Source organism: Lygodium microphyllum, chromosome 22, assembly GCF_053477565.2.
Source record: "Lygodium microphyllum isolate KBCC chromosome 22, Lygodium_microphyllum_v1.1.10, whole genome shotgun sequence".
NCBI classification, from domain to species: Eukaryota; Viridiplantae; Streptophyta; class Polypodiopsida; order Schizaeales; family Lygodiaceae; genus Lygodium; species Lygodium microphyllum.
This window is the reverse complement of record NC_141156.1, coordinates 85,366,340-85,378,382: the sequence shown is the minus strand read 5'-3', so window position 1 is coordinate 85,378,382 and position 12,043 is coordinate 85,366,340. Positions and strand designations below refer to the sequence as shown.

Genomic DNA, 12,043 nt, shown 5'->3' with positions numbered 1-12,043 from the left:
TTTTCGGTACTAGCTCCAGAGCTAGGTTACTACATGCTACTAGTATAGGTGCTGCCACTATAGCAGCACCACCATACCATCCACAATTCAGGGGGGTCACATCAGACCAGGCAGCCCACACTCGATAGAGTGTGATGCCCACCACCTCGTTGTTGTACTGGTTACCTCCGGTAGATTTGAGCCGTCATCGCTTGCCATCAGAGATGAGTGAATCCCCTTAGTGGATACAATGTCCCGGATCACCCCATGATAGTTATTTGGTTTGTTATTTTCGTCATTGTTTGATTTTTCCCCTTATTCCTATCCTTATCCTTTTGTCCTTTGGATATTTGGTTATTTAGCAAGCAAGGTTTCCTTAATCTCAATTCTACTTATTCTTGTCCATGTGCACAAACAAGCTTTCTTTTTTTTCCAAATAACTTGTAAATTCACAAAACAACCAACTAGCAGCTTAGACAGTCTAGACTCCAGTCAAAAATATTGTTTCAATGGGTTCAATTACTTTGAAAGACTAAATGCAGAAAGAAAGAAAGAAATATGTATTTATGTCTCAAAAAAGCCAAAATGGCCTATGAGACAAAGAAATAAGTGAATCTGACCACACGAGATACAACTATGAAAATGAAAAAGACTAACTATGACTACTGCAAGCATAGGCTACCAGTGTGTACAAAATGATCTCTTGATGATCCTTCAGCTAACTTGTAGGACCCAACCCTAATCAATATGACTCTAGAAACAATTTAGCCTCCTCGAGGCAAGAATAAAAAGTAATTGTTTAAGGAAACATAAAAAATAAAATCCATAGCAATGCTGTGCCAAGGCTTGTCAGGTATAGGCAAAGGATGCACCAATCTCGGAACCGTTTGCCTATCATGATCTTTTGACATATAATGCATGTGTGAACAAACTGCTCAACATTGTGTCTCCAAGCTGACCAAAAAAAGAAATGCTCCACTGTCTTAATTGTAACATCAATGTCTCTATGCCTTGCATACTGAGGAGCATGACTTTCAATCATAACTTTTGGCCTCAATTGCTTTGTGACACATAACCGTACATGTATCACGTCAATCTATTCAGCTTTGTTGTGTACATGTAAGAGTTCTCTCTCTCTCTCTCTCTCTCCATCATGGAGCTTTACCCTCCATAGCCTGCTTACACAAGTGAGCTCCATACCTAACATCTCCATTATTGGAGGCTTTGAGGAGGCATTATGGACTCGACGAGGAAGACGACACCCCTCCTTCATCTTCACCTTCTTTGTTTTCTCCTATTCTAGATTTCAGTCTCATGACAAAGGAAGAGTTTGGAGAGTACTCATGCATTACGTATAGTCGCGAGGTTACACCCCTTCTACCAAATTTTCTACTCCATCGAGACCGGTTGGTGGGGCTGGCCACCTCTCGGATCATGGAGGACATATGATGTTTGGGATGACTCGTGACCCATCTTCTTTATCTTAGCTAGGCTTAGTGTCAGGTTCGTATAACCCCTTTGAGTTCTATGAATCAAAACCCTCTCCTGTTTACATATAGAAGTGCACTTCAATAGAGGGGGCTCTTTAAGCAGACATCCTTCATCAGTTATATCTACATCTTCTGATTCATTTGAGGATATAAACCACTCTTCTTCAATCTCTCCCATCCCACCCGCTTCTAATCAATACCGCGATTTCCTCTTCATTTCAAAACCTTGGATTACACTCCACTTCTGCATCTAGCACACTAGGAGTTGGATCCTCCATCTTTGCTCATAGCATTCTCTACACCATCTTCTACCTACCCTCACTTCACACACTACACTACCTCTTTGCACCCTAGACATTGTTATGGGGAATCCCACCATTTAACAATGTGCCTTCCATATACCCACAAGTGAGCACTTCTTTTCACATCGGGATGGCTGTGATGGGCATCCCCTCACTTTTACCAGACACTCACATTCCCATTCATTGATCTTTTAGATGCAGGGATTTCCATCCTTTGCTTATGGTGCATCGTTCCACATTTCTTGGATCACTCGCATGCAAGGATTTTCATCCTTTGCCCCACATATCCCTATCCCTCCTCCATGGGCTCCTCGTGGTTACCATACCCATGCCAAGCTAGTCCATGCCCATATTTGGATCCATTGTGTACGCCTCCCGCATGCATGGTGGGTACTTTGGGATTCATTCATAAGTGTACTTCACTCCGTCTTCCTATCCACCCTACCTCCATTACACACTCTATCCATCTCCTAGCACTACTATTGTTGCAATGGTCGAGAATGCCTTCACGGATAAGACTCATTTGTTGAATTTCACCACTTGGTCAAACTTTATGCAATAAGTGCTTGAATCTCAAGGACTTTGGGACGTCGTTATTGGTCTGAAGTCCCGACCCTCGATTAGCTCACCTTGATCACATCCATCAATGGAGAGCCCGCAATGCCACAACCAATGTTGAGTGAATGAAGGGGTTGCTTTCTGAGTTCCACTCTTAGTTACATCATTCCCCTCGCATTTGAGCGTTCGAGTCATCTCATTGACTGCTATGTGGGACGAGATCGTACTCTGTGTATCCATCTTGACTTTGAGATTTAGGATTTTCCCATTAACGAATGGGATGATTTGAAAAGTCAAGTTGGCCGAATACCAATGGTTACTTAGTGAATTTGCCACTATTGGCTCTCCAAGTCAAATGATGATCAAATTATGTTCTTCTTGAATAAGTTGCTTGAAAAATACTTTCATTTCATTGAGCACATTATCTCATTGCTCCGATTGCTGACCTCTATGAGTTTGAGTGTTAGTTTTTGTGTTATGCAAGGTTTCATGATCAAGTCCACAAGAAGTTCTTTGCATACTCTTATTCCTAGAGGGGTCTGGTTGCCTCTTCTTCACGAGGGAAAATCGGAGGTGGCAAGAACTCACAAGATGTGAAGGCAAGCCAAAACAAGGGTGTCACCCCTTCCTTTGATGGAACCAAAGACACAAAACCCATTTGGTAACAACTCTCTAAGAAAAATAGGTTTTGCATACACTGCTAGAGATCGGGCCATGTGGGTGAGGAGTGTTGTACCAAGGCCTAGGGTCTTCCTCCTAAGAAATCTTAGTAGACTACTGCGATTGCCTCCACTCGGCCTCCACTCCTACTAGATAGTCTAGTGGGGCTTAAGCCTCCTGCTGTTGCCCCATCTTCTCCATTTGCCCCAATGGCTACTAGACATGTGGCACATGGACAGCCTTAGCAGCCTATATCTCTTAGTACTCTTGAAGGTTTAGCTGATTGGTCTGCTAGCTCCCGACCCATTGCACTCTTTGCATCCATTCCTAGGTCATCCTCTGTACCTTCATCTAGGATCACTTCACCTCGTTAGTTGTTTCATCGGTAGAGATCTACTGATGGACGCATGCGATGGTGGCACCATTTATAGCCTTTCCTTCTTTAGTCTTCCACTGCAGTCACTCATACATCCACACATTGCATTGTTCTTTCATTTAGCTTTACCTTTTTGCTTTGTTTTGCTTTGGAGCATCTCACTACTAATCTCATGTGAAGTTCATGGATCATGGATCCACACACATCAAATGGACATCACTAATCTCACTGAGGTTTATGACAATTGGGGTCCATAGCATTGATCATTTTCACCTACTATGAACAGCAAATGCTAGGGCTGTTGAGCAGTCCTATTAAAATGACTCAAGGACTAGAATGTTTCAATTGTTTCTATGCTTCGCAATTTGAATGATTTGAAAATTCTCTCGTTCAGCTCCCTTTCAATATCTGTAATCTGAGAAGAGGCAAACTTACATGAAACAGGTTTGATTTGCTACATCGGAAGAATCCTTTTGGTGGTGAATATACGGTTTTTGCTGGTCTTGATGAATGCATCCGGTTTGCCGCTAACTTTCATTTTGAAGATTCAGAGATAGATTATCTACGTGGAATCCTGCCCATAACATGTGAGGTATGGTGAACCTCTGACATGATCTTACTAAAAGAAAGAAAAAACCAAAATTGAGATAGTTATTGCTTTTGTCTGCTTTCTAGAAGTTCTTAAGGGCCTCTCGTGCCATTCTACGCTCTACCTAAATTGTTTTCTCCTTTAGGCCTTTTTAATGGTCTGTATGGTAATGTTGTTCCCAGCAGTTAGTGTTGTTTGCAGCAGTTTGTTTTCCTTGTTGTTATTCAGATTAATTCCCAGCTTAGAAGTGATGGCGCGGTGTATGGCATGCTGAACTAACTGCAGATACATCAATGAGTTGATATTTTATTTCTTTATGGATGCATAGCAGGCAGTCATTCTTCGTAACTGACCACTTGGTGTCAATCTGCTGCTAGGATGCCTTTTTCACGTATCTAAAATCAGTAAACTGCTCTGATGTTGAAATCTATGCAATACCTGAAGGTTCTGTGGTTTTCCCTCGAATACCTATCATTAGAGTAGAGGGTCCTGTGTTGGTAAGTTGTGTTATTAAGAACTGAAGGATAGAATTTTTTTTATAAACTGTTATTCTGACTTTGTAGCCATATGCCTTACTACTATAGATCGCACAACTATTGGAGACTGCATTCTTGAACCTGGTTAATTATGCATCATTAGTTGCAACGAATGCTGCCAGACACCGTCAAGTTGCTGGAAGCTCCAAATTGCTTCTTGAATTTGGACTTCGACGGGCCCAGGTAATGCTGCTGTGTGTGATTTATGCATTTACTGCATATAATGATTTCTCTAAGCTGGCCAGTTTACTTTGAATAAGACAGGGACCTGATGGAGCAATCAGTGCATCCAAATACTGTTACATGGGTGGATTTGACGCTACAAGGTGTGAACTCTTCTGGTGTTTGTGATAGTGAATATTATCTTATCTCTATTATAGACGTGTCCTGATGGCCATTAAAAGGAAAATGCAAGAGAAATTGTCTTTTGTAGAGAAGCTGTCTGATGGCCATTACCATAAAAAGGCGAGAGACCCTCTCGAAGCTTTTCCTTTGTGTCTTGTATATGTTTTGTCGTGGCACCTCTTTAAGACTGCTGCTCTGTGTATTCTGCCATGGTATTTTAAAATTTCCTTATCTCAAAGTATGGATGACATCTTGCATTGAAGTGCTCTGATTCTACATTCTCAACAAGGCTTAAGCAACATACATGGATCTTGATGAGACACTAGGTATGATGGTTTTGAATGAGATGTTTAAAAGTTATGTTAGAAGTGGAACCACTTGATGCACATGGCTAGGGAGTTGACGAAATAACAAGATTGATTACACTATTAGAATGATCCATGATAGAACTAGAACATTTATGAATGTATCCAAGTAAGTTCAATATTGATCTAGATTGGACATTAGGGTTTTTTATGACATAGTTGAGCCCAATTGGCTAATGTCAGCAAATGATACCTTAGATAAATATGCAGTATCACCAAGCTACCTCTAGATAAGTGTTCTTGTCTAGAACAAGGGAGTGGAGGTACTACCTCCTTTGGAATGTCAAGCAATGCTCCAGATCTACGCTTCACTGATTTTGAATGAGTCATAACCAAAGTTGGTGCTTGTGATGTGCCTATCTAACGAATCCCTGATAGCATGAATATGGTAGTCCATCAAGGAGATACCTAGATGACTCCATTCGGAATTCCCATGGAATATCCGAACTTCGTGGCCTAGAGTCACTTGAGTCTACCCTCGCAGGGGAAGCTTCGCCTCATTCTTATGAGGATCAACATGCAATAAGGGTTCCTAATTGACTCAGGTCTCCTAATAAAGTTTCTAGCGAAGAACAAGTGGGAGCTAGATGCATCGACCCCTCTACCTTTAGGATAAAGTCTCACTCCAATCCCCTAAAACAACACTAAGTCCGCATTTGGACAATGTTCTAAGATGGTCAGTGTTTGACTTCTACCTAGAAGTTCTTAATATAATGCTTCTTGTGGGAAACCTCTTGGCTAATCAAGACCACCCTATAGTAGGACGAATTCATCAGGGGTTCACCCTTGTGCTTCCCATTGAGATAGGGTTTGCTTAATTTTTCTAATTACCTAACAGAGCTATGTTTGACATTTACAAAAAGCTTCCTTAATTAGCTCGTTACAACGCATTTATTCACATAATATTAACTCAGTCACTAAGACAATGCCAAATAATCTTTCTAAAAGCAAATTTTAACAATGTATTTATTAGCACCTTCTAAGGTGCAATGTCACATTGGCATTCTGTCCCTTACGCTGGAACCTATATCCAAAGCATCTGGATATCCATGTCCAACTCCATGGATAGAATCCATATAGTCCACTCTTCTCTAGAATTGGGGCTTCCAACGTCCATAGATGTTAGGCCATGGAGGTTTCTATCTCCATCCTAGATTTACTTGTTTTTATGATCTTAAGAGGTGTAAGTTCCCTAACATGTAATCAAGGAACTTATTAAGCAAACTCTAGCCTTAGTTCCAATAAGTTTAATCCATTATTCACGAGTCTTTAAATAGAGCATATTATTTAAGTGTAACTAATCATTTAGATGCGATTGATGATGGCTTTCTATTTAGCGATCACTCTTATGTAAATTTTATATGTTTCAATTTCTCAATTCAACATTTCAAGGCATCAACGTGCTTTCCTATTGCGTGCACACAATTTTGTTTTATACTTTTAGATACAAGATTCCAAGGCACTTGGAAAGCTTGCGTAGTAATTGGAACTATTGACGTGATTTCAATCATATGTTTCAAACACAAAGTACTTCTCTTGGATGCCATCACGAACCTTCGCACTTGTTCTTTGACTCCTTTTCTGCTCCTTTGTTATACTCCTTGGCCTTGGCACTAATCGCGCTCTTCGAAGTAGGACTAGAGCTAGGGATTAAGGGTTATTTGATTTGCATAATGGAGTAATTTAGCAATTGATTGTGGATAGGAGTAGAGATGAAATTAAACTTTAGGTAGATTAGATTGGGCCTCAATGTGATATAGGGTAGGGAGTTGGAGTTTAGGTGAATTATGCAATAGTTATGGGCTATTTCTAGGTGCTTGGAGATAGGATTTCTTCTTGAACTTCTCTCGTGATAGGATAACGGTAGGGAATATATAGAGATAGGGATTATTAGGGGTTTGCAATGGGGGTTTGATAAACAAAAAATGATGACTATCAAGGCTTGAGGGTAGTTCAATAGAAATTGATTGTTGGGAAAAACAATAAGGCCAAATTGATAGTGCAAGGAGAAGTCAATAGATTTTGGGGGAGGGGAGGCGGGGATTTTGAGGAGGTGGAGAACCTCCCCTCCCCCACCAACTCCCCCCTCCGAGCTAGAGCATAACACTATTGTGCCTATCTCAAGTTAGGGCACCCTATTTTACCTAGTAACTATCGGACTATCATGGTTGGGCATACACTAGTTGAGTTATATGCTTCCATCCTTGAGCATGAGTGGAGCAGGTGGGTAGAGATGTGGGGTCTTAGAGCAGAGGGATAGGTTGGCTCTAGAAGAGGCTTTCCCACATTGGATCACATCCTTACACTTAGAGCGATCATTGAGGAGGGAAGGGCCCCATGTCCCACAAACTTATTGCTACTTTGTAGACTTCCACAAAGCCTTTGACACAGTGCCGAGAGACAGGTTGATATATAGATTGCATGCTATGGTAGTATTGAAAGAGCTTAGTTAGGGTTATTTTGGAGCTGTATGAGAGGATTGCGAATAGAATACGAACACTTGAGAGCCTTCCAGCACCTATTCACTCCACCATTCTGGTGAAGTAGGGATGTCCCCTGTGACCTTAATGTCACATTAAATATCACTTTAATGTCACATTAATTAAAGTGATATTTAATGTGACATTAAGGTCACATCCCCACTCTTTGACATTATTTGGCTTGTTTATTGATGGGATTGCTGATTATTTCTCATAGGGAGGAGACAAAGGAGCTTCACTAGTTGACATGTGGATACCTCTCCTACTGTATGCAAATGATGTTGTATTGATAGTTGAACCTCCAAAGGGGCTATAGAGACACTTGTATGCATTACACTCCTATGCATTTGACAGTGGGCTTTTAGTGAACCTTGGTAAAACCAAGTGATGGTATCTAATACTACACCATAGTGGGTTAGGAGATTACCACCTAAACTCACATATGCACAAGAGGAGTTGGAGTATGTGGATTCTTATACATACTTGGAAGTCTTACTATGCGAGAGACAACAAATAGTAGACTAACTTGCGGATACACAACATTAGGTGGTTTGGAGAGGATATGCTTACAACTATAGTTCTAGAAACCCAGCACCAGGCGCTGTGGCTCTTTGATACACTGGTTACATCCACACTCCTCTATGGAGTACAAATATGGGGACCTAGTCTTGAGCATTGCAGCAAATCAAGGCGCACTTATGACTGATTGAGGTCAATGGAGAGATCCCTAGTTTCCAACTTTCCATGATATCTAGGATGATGAGATGTAAGAGGCCTCAATTTCACATGAGATTATTAGAGTTGAGCTAGTGGCTACAACAATTGTGGTAGAGGCCTTCACTCGATGAGTCACATGCATACATAGTCTATGGGGATTCCCTAGACACAGGTATGCACGGTTGGCTCTTGCGTCCTCTAGACAGCTTGCCAGAGAGGATGATACTTCATATTGGTATGCATAGATGTTGGCTTGGTTTGAGCTACATGGCTTTAGTGTGGACAGGTTATCCCCCTTCAGTACTCCCTTGATGCAATATCTCTTGATTTGACCGTGTCAGTGATTTGCAGGATCATCAAGATGGATCTTACCTAGTTGGGCGGACATGGTTGATGCTGGTGTAGGAGTTGGGAACGAAGATGGCTTTCTATTGTGAGCATTTTCTTTATACTATAGATGATGGATTTATTGTTCGTTCGAGATACATGGATACCCACCTTTCACATGGGATCAGATGTACTATTAGCTAGCTATGCACCTCCTTACATCTATTGCAGATTGAGATTGGTAGATATAGATCCATTCCATCAGAGGATTGCATATACCGGATATGCGAGCTAGAACCAAAGACAAAGGAGCATTACATTTGCCATTGCCCAGCTTATTATGAGGTTTGGGGCCGTTTCCACTATCTGTCCAAAGTCATGGATTTTATTGATTAGCGATGCCTTGGACTCTTCTTCCTTGAAATATGACGGCTTTGTGACATGCTCCTCAAGAGTATAGAGCTCCAGGACACCGAGGCCCTTCCCAGAGGTAGGGCACATATTTCTTTGTGAGGGAGACTTAGGGGACCTTAGTATAGTTACACCCCTAGTCCACATAGGAGACTCTCTCACCACCATAAGTCACACACAAATAGGGAGTACTGATTGATCAAGCCGTTCAATTTAGTTGATCCAAACGTCCTAGGCCTTGACACAGATGCTGACGACATCTTCATTGGTGGATACAGGAGATTATTGCTCAAACTAGAGCTAGGCCCTCCATATCCACATGAGATTGTACTATTTGAAGCTCACTGTTACTAGACAGAGTTCTATGTTTTACACACAGCCTTGGTTTCCTTCTTATTTGCTTTGAGGGTGATGAAGATGCTGGCGATGGTCGGAAGATGCCAAATGCAGCTTGGAGGAAGGCGTCAAACAGTGGGCGATAGCTTGGAGGAAGGTGCTAGGGCACTGCAAGGGCTGATGGAGAGGTGGCAGCAATCTCGAAGGCTGGACTACCACGTAGATGTAGATTGATGGCTGAAATCTGCACTCAAGGGTGTGAAACTTGCACAGACGGAAATGAGGCTGAATGAGGGCAGCTTGTCTATTTATAGATGTTGAAGGGTGCCCCAAAGAATTAGGGTTTTTAGGGGACCACTGAAACTCTCTCGGATCACTTCCTCTTTTAGAGTTTTTTATTAATTATGTTTGTTTTGGGGCTGTTTAAGAATGCTAATAAGCTGAAAAGTGTGTTTTAGCTCAACACCCCCTCTCAGGCCTAAAACTGAGCTGAAAGGTTAGGCTAGCCACTTTGTTATATAAAAATAAATTAAAAATAATATTTATTTACTTACCCCAAGACGTCCCACCCCAAAGCAACCAGGGCATTGAACAAAGGGTGTACGTTGGCTGCCTAGTGGCCTACCAAGACTATAGAGGTGATGGTTATCTTACCAAGGGAGTCCAAGTAATCACCCTAGAGAGGACAGGGCATCAGACAATAGGTGCATGTCGGCTGCCCAGTTGCCTACCAAGCCCTAGAAAGGCGGATGAAACCACATTGAACTTTAAAAAAAAAAAAGTGAGTTAAATTTTATGGGATGCGGTTAATTGAGTAACAATGACCCAGAGGACAGGAGTAGGGAGGGTACACCCAACACATCACAAAATAATACAAGCTTACCCATCCACTCGAGGGTGTCAATGACGAGGGAAAAAAAAAAGTGATGAGGTATCCATGTGATGGAGTATGGCGGTGTGATGACAACAGCCGTTGGTGGAAATAGCTTAGGATCCGCTCAAGTGGTGCTTTGTACAATGAGATACAAAGTATGCTACATGCTGAAGAATGCTCATGCAGCAGGTGCCACTTGGTCAGTGTCCCTTGTGGGGAAATTGTTCACTTGCCTAAGCGCCCTAGTACAAAGATGATGAAATCATGCAATGCAAAGGGGAAAGGTACAATTGGGGGGGGGGGGGGGGGGAAGAAGCTGATGTCGAAGACAAAGTGTTGAAGCCTATAGAATACCAAGGAGGGTAGGAACCCTCTCTCAACTTAGATGTAGATACTGAAGGAGGAAAAGGAGCCTAATGTCGGTCTTCGTGTGGTGCCGAGAACCATGATGAGTGGAAGAAAATGATGATGAAAAGGATAAAGCACCCTGTTGGAAGAGCAAGGTAGAAGTCACCGCCATGATAGCATCAAGAGAGATGCTGCACGTTTCGTCCCGGGAGGGCAAGCCTCCATGCTAGAAGAAGAGCAAACACTCCAAGGATGATGAAACCATGAAAGGAATGGTGTGCATCCCTATGTCTCTAGCCCCGGAAGGACCAAAGCAAACCTGCAAATTAGCCCGATTGAAAGACAAAACCCTCCAAAAAAGATAAGAATCTGCAAGCATAGAGGTCAATAGTGAGATGCTCCAAAGCAAAACATAACAGAAAGAAAAAGCTAATTGAAAGGACAATGCAATGAATGTGTATGTGTGTGAGTAAATGCAACGGAAGACATAAGAATGGAAAAGCTAAGGACAATGAATCCTATGGGCCGGACTCTAAGAGTACAAAAAAATGGATGCTAGACTAACCTATCCCATGCGGACAACCTCAGAAGACAGACTCTTTCACTACCCCTGAGGGATTGTTTGATTGGTCTGCAGGTTTTGATTCCATTGCACTTCATGCATTCATCTCACCTCCCTCTCCACCTCATCAGGCATTTCATTGGCAGAGATTTGCTATTGGGCGTACGCGATGGTGACTACACTCTTAGACTAGCCTGTCTGGCCCTTAGGATACCCTTGGTCAGTCTAGCATCCATTTTTTTGTACTCTTAGAGTCGGGCCCATAGGATTCATTGTCCTTAGCTTTTTCATTCTTATCTCTTCCACTGCATTTACTCACACACATACACATTCATTGCATTGTTCTTTCAATTAGCTTTCTCTTTCTGTTATGTTTTGCTTTGGAGCATCTCATTATTGACCTCAAAAGGGACCTAGAGACAGGCTAGTCTAAGAGTGTAGTCACCATCGCGTACGCCCAATAGCAAATCTCTGCCAATGAAATGCTTGATGAGGTGGAGAGGGAGGTGAGATGAATGCATGAAGTGTAATGGGATCAAAACCTGTAGACCAATCAAACAATCCCTCAGGGGTAGTGAAAGAGTCTGTTTTCTGAGGTTGTTCACATGCCACGTCCAATAGCAATGACTGGTACTAAGGGAGCAGATGAGGCAGAAGTGGGAGGTGTAGCCCCATTGGACTTTGCAGTCATAACAGTCTGTTGAGGCTTTTTAGCTAGGAGACCTTGGGCCTTGGTATGACATTGTCAGAGTGAAGCAATGCGGAAGCGAATGACCAAGACAAAGAGT

General features: G+C 42.1%; 1 protein-coding gene across 2 annotated transcripts in view; it reads left to right on the top strand.

The window, feature by feature from the left end:
• Nucleotides 1-12,043, top strand: part of LOC148017371 (nicotinate phosphoribosyltransferase 2-like) — a 109,408-nt gene that overhangs the window by 1,461 nt on the left and 95,904 nt on the right. For both annotated transcript variants that reach the window (XM_087662595.1, XM_087662594.1), the window contains exons 3-6: nucleotides 3,810-3,957; nucleotides 4,332-4,451; nucleotides 4,539-4,673; nucleotides 4,755-4,816. In XM_087662595.1, coding sequence (XP_087518721.1) covers nucleotides 3,810-3,957; nucleotides 4,332-4,451; nucleotides 4,539-4,673; nucleotides 4,755-4,816 — 465 coding nt within the window. The remainder of the gene's footprint in view (nucleotides 1-3,809; nucleotides 3,958-4,331; nucleotides 4,452-4,538; nucleotides 4,674-4,754; nucleotides 4,817-12,043) is intronic.